General features: G+C 34.7%; 1 protein-coding gene and 1 non-coding gene across 2 annotated transcripts; one reads left to right on the forward strand and one right to left on the reverse strand.

Moving 5' to 3' along the window:
- The first annotated feature begins 265 nt into the window (after window positions 1-265).
- On the forward strand, window positions 266-372 carry LOC111882944 (small nucleolar RNA R71). The gene has a single exon (XR_002847308.1). It is a non-coding gene; the product is annotated as a small nucleolar RNA R71 (small nucleolar RNA).
- An 11,067-nt stretch (window positions 373-11,439) lies between these two features.
- LOC111882920 (peroxiredoxin-2F, mitochondrial) lies at window positions 11,440-15,776 on the reverse strand. Its single transcript, XM_023879287.3, has 5 exons — window positions 15,458-15,776; window positions 15,345-15,374; window positions 11,936-12,094; window positions 11,749-11,843; window positions 11,440-11,684 (listed from the first exon to the last, which is right to left on the reverse strand). Exons 1-5 carry the CDS (start codon window positions 15,650-15,652, stop codon window positions 11,579-11,581), a joined length of 585 nt encoding a protein of 194 aa, XP_023735055.1. The 5' UTR covers window positions 15,653-15,776; the 3' UTR covers window positions 11,440-11,578.
- Between the last annotated feature and the right edge of the window lie 3,192 nt (window positions 15,777-18,968).

The following is an 18,968-nucleotide window of genomic DNA, read 5'->3' on the forward strand; positions in this document are numbered from 1 at the left end:
GTCCCATCCTCGTGATCCTCCTGTGCATATTATCAAGTTTTTCATCACCGCCGCTAAGCCTTCCGAAGCTGCATCACCATTTGCTTTTCCTCTTGTCACATCAACTCGAGGGTTGTGATACTCTCTTGAGTGTTCAGAAAACTCTTCTATTAATGCCTTGTTGTTTGGTGGGTCCTTCTTAGTCATTGGTCCTTGAGAGTCAAGAAGTTGGCGAGTGCTCACATTGATTCCATCAGAGAAGGTGGAGATTTCTTGTTGCATGTTAAGATCATGTTGAGGAAAATTGCAAAGTAATCCTTTATAACATTCCTAAGCTTCATATAAGGATGCACCATCCAATTGTTGAAAGTTAAGGATGTTCTTCTTGAACTTTACTATCTTCATAGGAGGCCTGAATTCTTAAATGAATTCATTACAAAGGTTGGTCCATGTAGTGATTGCTCCAGGTGAAAGTGACTTTAACCAATCCTTTGTTGATCCTGTGAATATGACTAGAAGCATCCTAAGTAGCATTACATCACATGAAACATTTGGAACATTAAATTATTTTCCAATAACCAACACTTCGTCAATGAGTCTGTTGGCATCCTTGTGATCTTTCCCATATAATGGGATATATTTGAGCATAATGAGGATATGTCCCTTGAGCTCTAAGTTTGTCATGGCTAGGAATTGTTGTTGGTATGAGACCCGACCCATTGTCATTAGGCATCCACCTATTGTACTATTATGTGGTCATTCTCATAATGTCCTCCATCATGTTGTCTCGTTTGCTTTTGAATTCCTCTTCTGAATCATTTTTGGTTTCTGGTTCGTATCCGATGTCTTTCTTGTCGGGAATTTTTTCAAAAGTTGCTACCTCGTCTGATTTGAAGCTGCTACTAGATTTGCCTTCATTTTTATCCTTTTTCTTGTGAAACTCGGCTTCCAGATCTTCAAATGGTGGCACAAGCTTAAAAGTTGTTCCCCTGGTCATATATTACTGAAACAAAGCAAAGAAAACACATAAAAACAAACTAAAACAAAATAAACAAAAAATTGAAAATGCTCAGTTTTCACGTCTTGAAGGTAGAGTCGTCACATCGTGAACTCTAATTAAACGGAAAACTAAAAACAAAGCAGTAAATTAACCTTTTCCGGTTTCTACCCCACAAAAAGGATTCATTGACCAATATCAATTAAATTAAAACTAAAATAAGTCGTTCCTCGGCAACTGCGCCAAAAACTTGATGCGTACGATATATATATATATATATATATATATATATATATATATATATATATATATATATATATATATATATATATATATATACTAGTTTTTAATTTATAAACCAAACCAAACTTTACTAGCTAAAATACTTATGTAACTAGTCGAATTATAGTATAGTAAATCAAGTCGGGTGTCAATTATAGGGAATAATATTTTAATTAATATAATAAATACTAAAAGTTAACGTAAGAATGATAACTAAAATTAGGGGTTTTATCTGAGTTTCTAAGTTCAGATTAACTTAAATTAATTACTAAAAACATTTAAACTAAGCAAACAATTAATGACGATTTTTAATCAAGATAATAAACACACTTCAGTTTAGCTTTGAATCACCTTTTCCCTATCGTTTGTTTCAACATATGGATTAATTTCATTTGGTTATCAATTTAAATGTTATTAGAAGTCTTGGTCCAATCTCCTAATCTTTTCACCAATTTATGAACTACTAGGCAATGATCTTGCATAAGTGGAAGACTAAATCAATTATGAAGATTATTGGGCTATGAATTATAAACCTAAGATTAATTATCTAAGACTTAGAAAAATAACCAAAACACAAATTATGATCTAATTATGCTCTCTAGCACAGTTAAAGTAACTATCTTTATTACCTAATCTAGGATTTGGTCAATCACTAGCTCTAGCAATTTAAGATTCATAAACAATTAGGTAAACGAGTTCATGCAATCAAAGTGATCATCTAACTAAACAAAAATTGAAAGCTAAGCAATAAAGATTGAAATTTTTAACATACTATGTAGTGATCTATCAAACACAAGCTAAACCAACTTCAATAATCCATGAAAAGGGAAACTAACACATAGTACTAGGGTTCATCATCACTAAACAGACGTATAGGGTTTTAGCCCATCATTAAAGTAGAAACAAACATGAAATCTGATTTAACTAGATTAGACATAGTAAAAACTAGCAATCTGAATGATCTAATGATGTTCTTTCTCTAAAAATCTCCAAAACTTGATCTCCAATCTTCTTCTGACTTCCAAGGGTTCTTAGAAGGTATTTTGTCACTTTTCTATTGCAGCTTTCTGCCAAAAGTCTCCGACCTAAAGTTCAAAATATATACTTGCCAAAAAGTAGTCGCCATGACATGGGAAATAGATGTCACGTCGTGGGAATCATGGTAATCATGTATGCGCCAAGGCTTCCATTTATGTCCGTAGAAGATTCAAGGTTTGACATGTGGTCATGTCGTGACAGCTATATGGTCACGTCATGAGAAACATCTTCATGCAATGATCGATAAGATTCCAAATGCCACGTCGTGGAATCTAATTGTCCACGTCGTGGGAACTTCAATATGCACGATTTTCTTCTCTCTTCTTCTCCTAGTGTAAGCTCCAAGCTCCAAGCTCCAAGTTTCCAGCTTTCTTCAATTTCAGTCATTTTTTCCTTAAGAATGTCATTTTTGGCTGCAAGATAGAATTTAAACATTAAAAGTACCAAATATCTTTGCATTTTACCAAATTAATGCTCAAATGTGTTAAAATAATGCATATGTGTGTGCGTCTATATATATATATATATATATATATATATATATATATATATATATATATATATATATATATATATATATATATATATATATATATAGAGAGAGAGAGAGAGAGAGAGTTGAGAACTCATAGTTTCCCAAGAACCTAGGAACTAAAGGTGGAGCGTTGGATCAAAATCAAATCATTAAGGACATGATCGTCATCATACCAATCCCACTTAATTTTTTGTATTATTGGAAATATTGATAAAAAGCTCTCAAATTAACATTATAAAACAAAATTTTGGATTTTTTTATTAAAAAAAATAATTTTCGTTTTTTTTATTAACTGCAGATTTTTTAGCATTTTTGGAAAGCATAAATTTTTAAAAGATTTGAATTTTTTTTTAAAAAACGGCAATTTTTTCAAAAAAAAAAAACTGCAATTTTTTTTTAAAAAAAAACTACAAATTTTTTAATAAAATAGTAATTATTAAAAAAAATTGTAATATTTTCAAAAAAACTGCTTTCTTTTTTAAAATACTGCAATTTTTTTTCAAAAAAAGTGCAATTTTTTTTAACAAAGCTACATTTTTAAAAAATATATATAAATTTTTAAAATCAGTAAATTTATAAAAAAAAATTTAAAAAAAAAAAAAAAAAAAAAAAAAAAAAAAAAAAAACTAGAATATTTAAAAAAACCTCTAATTTTTTAAACAAAAAAAGTCAACATTTTAGGTGCATATATACATATTTTTTTCAAATGAATATATGCTTATTTCTTATACTATAATATTCGTAAGTAAATCATAAAAATCTCATTTTTATTAATCAATCTATAAACGTAATAGTACAAGTATTGTATTCGATACAAAATAAAATATAAAAAATAAAAAATGCTACGAAGATTCACAATGTTATCATTTCTTCATATCAAGATTTTCATATTTTCTTCAATTTATCACTTTTCACCTCTTCAATATTTTCCACAAATTCTTCAAAATCTACAAGAAAATTAAAAAATTTGATTAATGCAAGAACACTCACAAAATTACACATGTATATATCATATAAGATTTACATATGATTCATATGTGAATTACATGTGATTTACATGTGAAACACATGTAATTCATATGTAAGTTACATGTTATTTACATGTGAATCACATGTAATTCTTATGTGATTCACTTGTGATCTACATGTGAATCACATGTAATTCATATATGAATCACTTGTGATTCATATGTAACTCATATGGGATTCACTTGTGATTTACACGTGAATTACATGTGATTTTATATGTGAATCACTTGTGATTTATATGTGATTCACTTGTGATTTATATGTGAATCCCTTGTGATTCAAATGTGAATCACTTGATGTCTTTTCAAGATTATAATAATAATATTCATGTACCTTGGTTGTTGTGCTCCTATTTGCATTATCATTTATCAAACTCATCATCTACTCTAGGGTTAAATTGCAACAATCAATTATACAAGTTCTGTATAATCATTTGCATTATCATTCTCAGGTGAATCGGTTATTAAGTTATCACTTGATGTCTTTTCAAGTTCTGTATGATCACTTGAATCAATTACAGGGCGCACAGGACTTGAGATGATCATTGAATCAGCACCAAAATTGTTTGATGGTGTTTTACCAGTGATGAATATTGTTATTTCTGAAGTAGCATCCTGCAAGAATTAGATGACATCAGGATCACATACTAAGAGAACAGACAAGTGATGTACAAAAAGTAACCTTTTTCTTACTTTTGAGAGATTAGATTTTGATTACTTATTCCCAAAAAACACAGTCTTGATCCACTTTCCAGGAGACTTCCCCCATTCTTGACTAATATAAATTTTACATCTCTAAATTCTCCATTATCCCAAAAACAAACTCTCAATGAAGCTATAGGAAATGAAACATAAAACACAACAAAAACTGTGAAAAGAACTATCCCAAATTTGAACAATTAGAATGATATCAAGATCATTATGTACAAAAGGAAATTACCACTCCACCATACTCAATAGGGTGTCCAAACCAGCTACTCTGTATAATATGTTAGAGAAAACAAACTTTTTTGCCACCAAGTAATACAAAATTTAATTCCAAATTGCAGTTACTTGAGGAAGATACAAAATGATGAATGTGGCTAGAATCGTTAAGAGCATAGCAACTGGTTGCAGGTAACACCACAGAACCAACGATGCATGTTTGATAGAGGAAAGTTGGAAATGAAACAAGAAAACGAATTTTTCATTTAAAAAAAGAACAAAACTGATATACATTAAACAATTTGCTTCTTAATTCTTACAAAGATGAGTAAATAACTACAAATTCATAAATTACCTGTAAAAATGGCTAAGAAAAAATTGATCATTAACAACATTAGAGCATATGTGTGACATCCCCAGAATCACGGCCAGAAAAGACCGATTTTGTTTATGCTTTATAAAAATCAGAGTTTTTCTTTTAATAAAAATGTTGCGGAATTTGTTCCCAGAAAAACACGATAAATACGTTATTAAAACATTTTCGAAGAAACGTATTTTATTCATCTTAAAACGTTTGGGATGTCATCGTTAATACATAAACATAAGCATAAACAGAACTTACATTTGTTTACACTAGTAATCTACATCTCTTTAAATCTCTTTGTGTAATGTGACTTCATATCAACACCTGTGATATAAATAAACTGAGTGGTTCAGGTTGGGAAACCTGGTGAGTACATAGGGTTTTCAACCCACAATATATAATTATTATGTTCAATCATCAAACAATTAACCCAATTACCCATCCCCATTATCTTCTTTACTCTTAAGGATTTAACCTAAGAGTCATCTATCCTGCATTCGTTTATTCTGAAGTCCCTTACTTCCAGGGTTATAGGACTGGCACTAAATCCATAGCTGCCGATGTTCGTTCGTTAAAGCACTAAATCCATAGCTGCTATATCCTACTCATCGGGTACTAAATCCATAGCTACCAGTGCTTAATAGGTACTAAGTCCATAGCTACCAATTCCTAACAGGTACTAAATCCATAGCTACCAGCATCTAACTAATAGGTACTAAGTCCATAGCTACCAATTCCTAACAGGTACTAAATCCATAGCTACCAACGTCTAACAGGTACTAAGTCCATGGCTACCGGTGTTCGTCCCATAGGCTCTAAGTCTATAGCTACCAATGTATACTCACATCATATTCTATCTCTCATCATTCATCTACCCATCTCATACCCAACATATTCGTATATATAAAATACGTATACAATTTAAATCCTTTAAAACATGTATAAAACGTTCATCCAGCATAGACAGCAAGTATTCAGATAATATGCACACATAGCATGTAGTTTATATAAAATACTTCATATCTATGTGTAAGATGAAATGGACTATGCACTCACCTGAAAGGTGATGACTCAGCACTCGGACAGCGCTTCGATACTCTCAAAACGATTTTCCTTCGATAAAACCTAGTACCAATACCACTAGGGTTTAGTCTAACGATAACCGCGACAAATTAATTAGTCTGACTATTATTAAGTGTTAATAACACTCAATATAACTCATAATAATAGCCCAAATAATTATTTTAAGGACCTAATAACATTCCTATAATTATTTGAAATATATTAAAAATTGCATAAGCGTAGCACACTTACAGCGAATTTTATTGAAAACCAGAACTTAATTGGAGCAGCGTTTCGAAACCGAAAAACTCCTTTTTCTCGGGACTCCGGGAGCCTCGGGGCTTCCTTAGGGTGCTAGGGGACCACCTAGGCTTAGGGGAGGGTTAAAACCCTTAAAGAGAGAAAGAATTTTAGTGAGAGAAAGAAATTGGTGTGTTTTGCTCGGCAACCCTCGCAGCCTATTTATAGGCGCGAGCCTTCGGAGGTACGCTGGGCGTACAGCAACATTACGCTGCGCGTAGCTTCGGATAAGACTGAGGCGTGGCAAGCTTCGGATGGTGAGACGTTGATGCTTATGGACCGAGGAAGAGTTCTTCAACGCGGGGCATTCCGAACCTCGTACGCGGGGCGTCTGATGCTAACGTTGGGCGTATGCGAGGGGTTGCGTGTCATGCATCCGAGGCGAGGCTTTCTTCAGCGATGGACGGTCTAGATCGTGCCACGTCATCTCATCTAGCAACAGCTTCGCAAATTCAAGTTTAATCTTTAAAAATTCGTAACTTTCGCATACGAACTCCGTTTTTGATGTTCTTTATATCCACGCGAAGGCGGGAACGTACTCTACAACTTTTGCTTAGAATCCGTCGTCTAATTTTGGCTCGATTTTAAATTTCGATATTATTAACACGCCGGGACAAGATTGGTCCGTTAAATCCTCATAACTTCTTCATCCGACGTCCGTTTTCGCCCATCTTTTTCTCGTTATGCTACTCTTATCGAGATCTTCGATTCTCGTTTAGGTCGTGTAGGACAAAAACTACTCGATCTAATATTCGAATTTCGGGTTGTACACTGCTTGTCCGAAACTTCAAAAAATCATAACTTCTTCATACGAAGTCAAATTTGGGCGTTCTTTTTATCAATGTTCTTAGTTTAACGTATTCTACGACTTTCTTTTAGATTACTAAGGCTATGTCTCGTTCTATCGTAAATTCACTATTTACACTTCCCGGTGCCGTGCCGGTTCCGTCGCGAAACTTCGACGAGTCATAACTTCTTCGTTATAACTCGGATTTCGGCGTTCTTTATATGTACGGAAACCTTGTGACATATTCTACAACTTGGTTAAGATTATTTATTCTAAATAATCTTTTTTCGAAAAGTCGTTTTCGACCCCTATTGCCTCTAATTGACTAGCCCGGACCTACGGGCGTTACAATATGTTAGGCCTTGGGTACCAAGAAAATACAAGCATACCAGATGCTCAAAAGGCTGAAGTAATCCATTTAAAATGTATTATGAAAATTTATTTGTAAAAGACGACTAGTTTCTGACATTATATTATATGCTCAAAAGGCTGTAGTCTTCCACAAATAAAAATATCTCCTACATTTCTCAAAATATAACCAAAAAAAATTCTTCAGAATACTAAATTGGAATTGGTTCATCATTCATGAAGTCAAAGTGAAGCTAACATGTGATATTTCTCATTGAGGCAATTCATCGAACATGTTGAGTGCAAACAAATATCTATATTTTTCAATAACACAGGTATCTATTTTTATACCTACAATCAACACAAGGATTTAACTCTTCTTAAAAACATATTGGCTAAACAAGTTCAACTTAATGATTAGGCAAAAACAATTCATAAAGGTCAAACAAAAGTCAGGAGTCAACTATAGAAATAGATGATACCTAAATTTTGATCGACAAGGGATCATCTTCTTCGTTCAGTTCTTCAATCCACAGTGGAGGCCGAGATGAAGCCGACGATTACGATGTACTCCGAGGAACAAATTGATGGAGGATAAACGATTAAAAATCAAGGCATCTTCAGTGGAGTTTTTTCTATGAAGAACGTGAGATCAAGGAGTTCAGCAACATTGAAACTTCAATCATTGGGGGATTTCAGATTCGTGTGAGTAGAAGCAATTTCAGAATCGAAAGCATGGAATTGGAAGAAAGATTGGAGGCAATTCGACGAAGGTGATTCGTCGGAGGATGGATCGTACCTTTGAGCGAGAGAGGAAAACGGGGAGGAGAGAGAGAGAGAGAGAGAAAGAGAGAGAAAGATGAAAATGTATTTTATCAAATATTAGATTTAATAAATCATTTAATTATATTTTTATTCTTATAATACCCCTGACTGAATTAATTAAAATACCCCTCCTTTTTTTGCCTACTTATTTACAAAAACGCCACCTTGCATCCCAGACTCTTCCTTTTTTTAATCCAACGTTCCACCTTTAGTTATCGGATTCTCGGGAAACTTTGAGTTCTCAAATGATCCTTCTTATATATATATATATATATATATATATATATATATATATATATATATATATATATATATATATATATATATATATATATATATATATATATATATACTCTTTCCGCTACAAAGCAGCTCTTCCGTTTGTCCGGATAAAAAAGACAAGGGAATTTAACCGCCAACTTACCACTCCCTAACCAATCGTCCTTCCAAAACAACGTATCCTTACCATCCTCGATGCAAATGTCATAAGTAGAGGAGAAGTAAACCCCCAAATCATTGATATGAGGAATGATATTGACGAGACCAAACCCCAGCCAACGATCTCTTCGCCCAAGCACCCACATGCTTCTTTATGTTATGAATACCGTTAACAGCTCTCATCCAAAGAGAACTCAAGTCTTTTTTAAACCTCCATAACCATTTGACAAGCAAGGTTGTATTCAACGACATGAAGGAACCGATTCCAAGGCCCCCTTTTTCTTTGGGTCCTAGAAAAATATCCCAAGCCACCCAGTTTATCTTGTGTTTTTCTTCACAGCCTCCCCAAAAGAATTTTCTTCTAATCGGCTCCAAGTTGTCCGGGCCGGATTTAGGCGCTCTTAAGAAAGAAAAATAATAGAGTGGGAGACTTCCAAGAACAACCCTAGAAAGGGTTAAACGACCTCATGAAGACAACGAATTTGCCTTCCAAGAAGAGAGCTTTTTGTGAACCCTTTCCACAATAGGCTGCCAATTACATACAGGAACACGTAGCAACTTCATTGTCTCGTGCACTTTATATTAAACATATTTGGTGAATTACCATTTTAAAAAAAATGGGATTTTCCGTTGTGAAGAGGTGCTTTATTTTTTATTTTTTTTTAAATATGGTGAAAATACTATTTCTAAAATGAACCTGTGAGAGGTTGGTCTTAAATCATATGTTTAAGTGAATTAGATACCAGAGAATATACTTAGAATTACACCATCGATGTTTAGTAGGTGATTTTGGGTGAAAAGTATTAGCATATTTTAGGTCGTTGCCTTACGTTGCTACTACACCTGTGTGTTTTGCTTTGCTTACTTCGATTTTTGTTTAAGCATTGGTATGAATCAGTGGTACTAATTGCTAAATGTAGAAATTTGTAGAAATAAGATGGTGACCACTACAAAATTAGAAGTTACTTATAACTGCTTATTCGTGCATGATTGCCTCTACGCTTTATCTAGCTGCAAGTAAACTTAATATAATGTTTGTTACATGTTGTAGCCCGACAATTCAATACACGACATGAGTTTTTCATTTATGAGTTTTCAAAATTCATTTCAACTTGTGTCCATATTTGGAATTCGTGTTTCATGTCTTACACGTGTCAAACACGAATTTACACGTATAAGATACGGATTAAATTTGTGCAACACACAACACGCATAAACACGTATATACACACATAGTCGTGTAGTTAATGGGTTCAAGTTTACATTTACTGAAAGTTTGAGAATCAATTTGCATGTTTTCTTATGCTTAAAAAAATGGTATTAGAAACATGTATATTTGTGTCATGCCACGTGTAACACAGGTTTGTTACATGTTGTGTTTGTGTTTTAAAATTTTGTTTTTTCTCACGTGTCACATGGATTAATTAGGTGTCGTGTTTTATAATTTTGTGTCTAGCTTGTATATATGAAAAGCACGCACCGATTGATTGCCAAATGGATATGTTTGATATCAAGCTAACTAATTATGGAGGTGTAGTTATAGAAACGGGCTTGGCCTTTCCCGATTTATAGATCCAGTCAAGCCCAAGGCTATGCACCAATATAATCACCTCTATGTACATATGACATTAGGCCTGGCAATCGTGTCGTGTTCGGGTTTACGTGTCACGGGTTGGCGGGTCAAAATATGTCAACCCAAACACGACCCATTTAAATATACAGGTCACGGGTTGGCGGGTTTAAAACATAAACCCATATATGACCCCGCCAACTCATTTATTTATACGGGTTCACAGGTTGGCGGGTTCGTGAACTTCACCACTTCAGCCTTCACGCATCAACATCGTTTGTGATTTCAATACACGATTTGATTTCGATACATGATTTCCATCACAGAGTAACACAGTGGAGAGTGGGACTGTGGGAGACCGGGGGACTGGAAGTCTGGAAGAGGGAGATATGCTCATACGCATTTGCTTTTGAGATTTTTATTTAGGACAAATAGGCAAAATGGTTACAGACTTAGCTTTACAGGTTACGACTTACAACCTTAGACCATCCACCACAAGTCAAAATGTCAAAACAGTCAAATGGTCTATAAATCAATGGTATATTATATAATCTTATTAAATATTAATACTTAATACATAAATAGATTTAAAAATAAAATAATTTTTTTTATCAAAAATATAAACGGGTTAGTGGGTTGAAAAGCTCAACCCAAACTCATTTATTTCGTGTCGTGTCACGGGTCGTGTGGCGGGTCGTGTCGAGAATTGCCAACAACTACATCACATCAGAGGTGTGAGTGGGAATAAATTCAAAATTACATCTAATTCCATAATCTTTATAAAAGAAAGCCAAACACTAGTTTGTTTTGGCTTCTTTTCAATCACCAAAACTGTTCTATTAGAAAAATATACATTAATTACTACGCACGAAATCTCATGAAGCCTACGTATTAAAAGACTTGCAAAGAAACCCATTTCGCTTTTGCCTTTTTGTTTAAAGGCGTTTTCTGAAATAAAATCATTATCACAAACAATACGTTGCTATTTTCTCGCAATTTGCAATTCATTTTACACCTATGGCTCAAAAGAAAGATGGTATATATTGTACATTGCTTTATTCAAAAGTTAAGAGAAGTGTATTATCCAATACAATCAACTCTCTATATTTGGTCCAAGATTACTTCTCCCCCTGAAACCTTGAATTCAGATGGAACATTCTCCACATTTAGAGCCTTAATCTTCCCATCTTCAACAAATGCCGACCATCTGTCAAAAATATACCACATTCAATCAGTCACAGTCACAGTCACACTGACAGTACGAGTTGTACCTAGTGGAGCGATGTCCAAGTAAAGCGGCACTGAGATCTAATTCCAGATCCAAGCTTTTGTGGAATTTACCATCAAAGTCTCCATAAAATTCAATCTGCAAAAAGGTGTAATGTGAAACTGTTAAAAAGATAGAATTTATGAGGAAAATAAATAATATGTTTGAATAAAGAATAAAGAAAAACTTACGGCTTCTTTGGCTTCAAGCTTTTCAGCCCAGCCATTCATGGTATAAGGATCATTAACAGATACACATATGACTGAGTCTATGCCTTTTGCCTTGAATTTGTCAATGTTTTTCTTGTAACTTGGAACATGCTGAGCTGTACAAACTCCTGTGAATGCACCCTGTATAAATAAATATACAAAATTCCAAGAACCAAAAGCAAAGGTTATTTATTTATCAAGATAGTCAAAATTTTGCTTTATTTTGTTCTTAAGCAATTCAAAATACTTTGACATATATATATATATATATATATATATATATATATATATATATATATATATATATATATATATATATATATATATGTAGTTATAGCAATGTCATCCAACTCCAAAAAAAGTTGAAACTACAACATGCTACAACTGAGAAGATTTTATAAAGTAAAATGCTTTTAATAAGAGAAAAAAATTATGAAATAATTTCAAGGGTTGATGACGCTTTTTATAATTGTTGGAGGAGTAAACCCCATCATCAAGAGATATGCTAAATATTTGTTGATTAAAGGATATTGTGAGTTTGTGACACATTAGGTTGTCCTTTGATGTTATAAAATGTAATAGAGAATTTATTAACACGTGTTAAAAAAAGGTATTTCCTTTATATTTAGAGGAATTTAAAGCTCAACAACATAGTGGTAATCCTTCTTAATAAATGAAGGTTTTTTTGCCACATGTCAATCTCTTATGAGTTTTGACACTTGTCATTTTGTGGTATTTTTGAAATAAATATTTTCCATTTGTCAATTTTTGATTTGTTTCAATTTTTAAAATTAAAGTCATATATTCATATATATAAAGTATTAAATATCATATATATGATATTAAATTGCAATAAATACATTTTTCCTTTTTTATTTTAAAGTTATACATTAAAAAATATTTTCTGTTTACACTTTAATTTAATGTTTAATTTTTTTTTAAATCAACCCGTGTAATACACGGGTCCCACACCTAGTAAACATTTAAAACTTCATCCAGTGTAGATGAGTTATCCATTTATGACAACAAATTATATAAAAACAATGATTAGGAGAACAAACTTCAAGCATCCATATTTTAAAAAGGTAGTAAGATAAGCATCACCATGATTTTTAGCTATCTTTCTCATGACATACTAACTCTCCAAACTAGTATTATAGCTTTAGAAAATCTTCAGTTCTCTTAATGGCAAGTTATAAAATTCAAAGAGAAACCCTTTGAACGCAAAATCGATGCAAATGCATTTGACGCCTTAAATACTACTACACTTCAATCTTACAAAACTAATCAAATCTTGAAGAAGGCTTGGATGCAACGGAAGAAAGAAATCTTACAAGAAGAAACTGAGATAGCAACAACCACATAATATTATTTGGACAACTTACAAAGCATTCCCTAAACCTACAACTTTTGAAAATTGTTGAGTCTTGGGAAAGCTTTGTATAAGCCTTCAAATAAGATGTGGTTAATTTTTTTAATTTGTTGGCTAAATGGTTCGTCTTGTAAGATATCTACTTCGATTGCATACAAGCCCTCTTCAAGATTGATTAGTTTTGTGATCTCATATTCGAACTGTAATAGTCTTTAAGACTTAATGACACTTGCATCAATTCTACATCAAAAGCTTCATCCTTGCATTTGATAACTTGTCACTAAAAGAAAACCATCTTTCAGAAGCTATAATACTAGCTTGAACACATAGTATTTCCCACAACATGATGGCTAAATAGTTCATTTTGTTGTCTATCTTGCCACCATTTTAAAATATCAGTGTTGATAATTCTAAAACCATGATGTTTGTGTGTGTATGTGTGTGTGTGTGTGTGTGTATATATATATATATATATATATATATATATATATATATATATATATATATTACTATGAGTGTGACAAAGAGACACCAACCAACAAGAATATGAATGAAACTGAGCTCCCCCATTATCTTGTCGAGCAAATTATTACTCTAAATATAAAGTAAATAATTCTTTTAAAGTGTGTTATGAAATATCTATATTATGTTTCATAATACAAAAGGAACAACCTATATGTAACAAATGTCATTAATTAACATGCATGTAAGGTCTCTATAATATCTTATAAGTTTTTCAATCATTCTATATTTCTACATTCATTAAATCGGGTAAACATATTAGAGCAAAGAAATTTCCAAGCAATACCATTTAGACCTAATTAAACCGAAGAAACAAATTGAAAAATATACGTGTCATAAAGATAAAGTTGCCTTACAAAAATGCCTAATATATCATATAATATTATGAAATCTTGTCATTCATCCATGTCAAAATCTATTTGATCATCACGTACATCTTCAAAACATAATTTGTTTAACAAACCCGTTTTGTTCTTTTTTTATTACAACTCAGCTGATTATTATTAATTTACAGCGAATTGATGTGTCAACTTTGTATTCTCAACACTTTGTCAATTGATTAATACCATTTCTTCTTTCAACCAGTTATGATCGACTTTGGGCTAAACTAAAATTTATACCCAAATTTTCAAAACATAACTTTTGAAAATATCCCCAAACCCGTTATAAGAGGTAAGTTTGTGAAAATATATAATTTCAAAAAAAGGAGAATAAAATATGGTAAATGGTTGAGGAAAAAACAAAATACATAAAAGATACACCTTTTTTCTAGATATAAGACCCTTGTCATAATTTTCTTTGTTGAAGTCAAATAAGAAAATCTTGTCTTTATATGAATAAACAATATGAACTCTTTTAGCAATGTAGGTCAACAAAAATCATAAAATTCTACAAATTGAGGTTTAAGTAATTTAACTTCACTTCCATAGTCAAGTACTTGAATAAGTTACACATGACTTCTCTAAATTCTATCACATTGTTCAGCATAAAGTAGTCATTAATCTCTACATGTTATAAGGATGCCTAAAACTTTAAAATTGATGTTGTCCCAAAAGATTATCTCTTGAAGAGATGTATTCTCATTAAGATATTTAAAGCATCGATCAATCCATTTAATCAATGTTTTAATTTTTTTGTTTCACCAATAAATAGAGTGCTCATAAGTGAAATTGAGCAGATGCAATTATAAACAACAAACTACAATGAATATATCCAATAATATCAGATAATACCTAAATATTATACTACCAAACTGAAATGAATTGTTTTTCCCTTACTAATCTCACAATTTGTTAAAGGCATGGATAATTTTTGAGGGTTTCGATCAAAACTTATCAAAAAATAATCAGTTTTCGAAAAGTTAAATGGGTCTAATCAAGATTTGTAAGCCCATTAATAAAATCAAATTAGAAATGAGTAAAAGGACGATGCTTTTACGAATTGCCCCATGTAAATGATCGAAATTGAACATATATTATCGAATAAAGACAAACTTACAGGAAGCCCAAAGATGACGACCTTTTTGCCCTGAAAATATATCGAACAGTAAAGTAAGCTCACAAACCCTAAATTTCCAATTCCGATTTGGGTGTAGTAGCTAAGAAACAGACCTTGAAAATGTCAGAAAGAGGAGTGGTGGAGAATTGGGAGGAGACGCCTTCATCCCATGACCGAGCCTTCTGGAGAGAAACATTGGGAGCGGCTGCTACAAGATCGCTACCTACTGCAACGGAAGCAAACCTCCGCCATGATTCTCCGATCATTGACTTCATCATGGAAGATCGCTTCAACACCGCGTACGCCATTTTTAACGGGAGATAGTCCACACAACAAACAACACCACAGAAGAACCTTGTCAGCCACCAACAGCGAAGTAGCTGCGGAAGAAGGTAGGGTCGATAATATGAACAGAACAGATATGAAGCTGTTGGGCTTGAAAGATTGGTGGCTTTAATGCATATGAGCCCAACCTGTTATAAATAGTGTCATCTTAAATTAGCCAAAATATTTTTTATTTATTATCACAAACTTTGTCAACTCCATTCATTTTTATTTTGTACTTTTTGAAATAAATAAAGTAATAAAGTAGTCAAAAACAATAATAGTAAATTAATAAGATGTAAAATAACATTTTGTTACTATTGGAATGGAGATGTTTTTGTCATTACGTTAAAATTTATACTAATAAATATATTATGTTTTCATTAATTGTTTAAAATAATTGTTGTAGTGATGTTTCTTTTAAGTGTGATGCAACATTCCGACCACTTGCTCTAATGATGTGCTCCTACGCCAGAGGAAATCTGCGAGGTCACAACAGACAAGATCGTTAAAACCGTCTCAGGGACTGTGCCTCGAGCTCTGACGATCAAGTTAGATCGGTTGGTAGAAGTGAGGTGGTTCTCCTTAGCTGGAGAGAACCATCTTGGCGATGGAGGTAATGTATGGTGGCTGAAGGCGGAGGGTGGCAGCTGAGCCACCCGGTCGGAGTCTAAGACAGCGGCTGAGCCAAGGGGGAAGATCCCTCTTTATGGAGGAGATATTGTTCACTTTATACAGGACAATTAGGTCAAAGGGAATTAGGTTAGGCCTTGGGCCAGCCCAATTGAGGCCCATCTAGCAAGGAGTTGGGCAAGGCTGGCCGAGGGGCATTGGGTGAGGCTGGCGAGCGCGCACCAGGCAAGGCTGGCAGGCACACACCTGGAAAGGCTAGCAAGGGAGTGTCAAGTCGGGTCGACATGAGAGTGTCAAGAAAGGCTAGCAAGGGAACGTCAGGCAAGGCTGGCGCGCCAGAGTCGTCTGGACCATGCTAATGGACCTAATATCATTAAGTCCCCCAGTCCGATGTTATTGGTAAGCGACCAATATCATTGGACTGGACTCTGTCATATAAACCCTATGTCATCAAGTCCCCCTAGTCTAATGTGATTGGATTGCTGACAATCGGATCGGACTAGACAAAGAACCAATATATCAAAGAATAAAAAGAACAACCGAACCTTGCCTACAAGAGTTGTGGTGTTGCACGATGAGGCGGGCATGGGTTTATGCAGCGAGAGTTGGGTTAATGATCTTTTCTTGTCAGGAATATGATACGGTCGATGTGCTGCAACGTAGTTGTTACTGCGATCATGCAGCGCGAGGCTACTGATAATGTTATGCGGAGTGGGGCTGTTATGCAACAATGATGTTAATAAGGCATCGAGCCAAGGTAGCTATGAAGTGTAAGCTCGCCATTCAGTCCATAAGACTGTTATCCGATGAAGTTGTTGTAGTCATGCATTAAGGTTGCTACTGATGATGACATGTATATCAAGGCTGCCATATGAGTGTGCAGCGCAGATGGAATGTCACTGATAACCATCTATATAGTCTGCTTTGCATGAGCATTAATAACCATCCTGAAGGTGTTTCCTGCTTGGGTTGTACCTAGTTGGATCCCCCCAGTCTGATGTAGGTAACATAGGTATCCGGATCAGACTATGGTGAATAAGGCATGGTTGTTATAACAATACACAATGAAGTTGTTAGCATAATAAAAAGTAGCAAGATTCTTGTCTGAGATGGATGTTGTCAAACGGATAAACCGTAAGGTTATTGACCATATAATAGGTGGCAGAGGTTCTAGGGCTGGGTGATTAGGTTGCTAGTGGGGGTTACGCAGAGAGGTTATTACCAAAAGCTAGGGCATAGAGACGCTGAGGGATAAGCGGCGAGACTATAGGTGGGGGATACACAACGAGACTGTTGCTGAGAGCCAGGAAACAGAGATGCCAAGGGATGAGCGGCAAGGCTATAGGTAGGGGTTGAAAAGCAAGATTGTTGTCGAGATCTAGCCAACGGAGATGCTAAAAGGTTGTAGGTAGCAGGCTGTTGTTGTGATAACATTCTTGCTGGAGATTAACCTCACTATAGTGGGATGTAATGTAGAAAATGCTTTATTGATCGTCCGAGCACAAGAAAACCATGATGTTTGTGGGAGAAGAAACACCAAGAGTGTGGTGCTAGGCATGGTATAAACTTATGATGCACGGCTTATGGTGCGTGACAATAAGTGACTTATATTGTGCGGCTTAGAAGAATAACTCAGGCTTAGCAGTCAGCGATCATGAAGATGTCATGCGGGAGAGCATCGCGTGGAACAGATCGGGCTTAACGGCAAACGATCATGGATACATCACACAGGAGAGCATCACGTGGAATAGATCGGACTTAGCTGCCAACAATCATAGATACATCACGCGGGAGATCATCGCGTGGAATCATATAGGCAAAGGTTGCTTGCCTTTGAACCTTGTTAGCGGAGCATGCCCCTGTAATGGAGCCAAACAGAGAAGCCAGGCGACTCAAGGCATGGGTGCTGAACCTTGTAGGCGGAGCTTGTCGCTATAATGGAGTCGGGCTGAGAAGCCAAGCGACTCAAGGCAAGGGTGTTGAACCTTACAGGTATAGCTTGCCGCTATAATGGAGTCGAGCTGAGAAGCTAGGCGACTCAAGGCAAGGGTAATGAACCTTGTAGGCGAAGCTTTCCGCTATAATGGAGTGGGGCTTAGAAGCTAGGCTACTCAAGGAAAGGGTGCTAAACCTTGCAGATTGGGCGTAGCAGCCTACAATCTATGTGCTCTGGCTCGGGTGAACAGTTTGGGCTGAAGTGTAATAGCACCTAATGCTTTTGCTGCATCATTAGCTGTAGTGACGATTGGTGCCTCGTCTTCTAATGATTTTTTCGATAGCTATGCAGCGAGGCTAATGATAGCTGGACGGTGGAGCTGCTGTCAAGAGGTGTGTAGTGGGATTACTGTCGTGAGCTGCACAACAGAGACGCTAAGAATTGGGCAGTGAGTTGCTAGTAATAGATGAACAACACGACTACTAAGAGTTGGGAAAATGAGACTACCGAGGTTTGAACCATGAGGCTACTCTTTCGATCCGGAATATTAATGTCACCTCGGGAATGCACTATCATACATAGTATTATCTCTTCATTTACTTTAACTCTGCCCTTTGGAATAAAAATCACTTCTACATAGTGTCGTGCTAACCCTCCTACTCCTATTTTTTTTAGAAAAGGTGAGGAGTGAGAACGAATGGATGTATGATATTGGCTTGTGTTTGCACGTT

Source organism: Lactuca sativa, chromosome 5 (genome assembly GCF_002870075.4).
Source record: "Lactuca sativa cultivar Salinas chromosome 5, Lsat_Salinas_v11, whole genome shotgun sequence".
Classification (NCBI taxonomy): Eukaryota; Viridiplantae; Streptophyta; class Magnoliopsida; order Asterales; family Asteraceae; genus Lactuca; species Lactuca sativa.

What these genes read in the sequence shown, in the direction of transcription:
- LOC111882920 (XM_023879287.3), bottom strand. Translation starts at nt 15,652, where the DNA reads ATGGCGTACGCGGTGTTGAAGCGATCTTCCATGATGAAGTCAATGATC. An exon ending in TCGTCATCTTTGGGCTTCCT is followed by an intron (nt 12,095 to 15,344) that starts GTAAGTTTGTCT and finishes TTATTTATACAG; the next exon opens with GGTGCATTCACAGGAGTTTG. An exon ending in CTTGGACATCGCTCCACTAG is followed by an intron (nt 11,685 to 11,748) that starts GTACAACTCGTA and finishes TATTTTTGACAG; the next exon opens with ATGGTCGGCATTTGTTGAAG.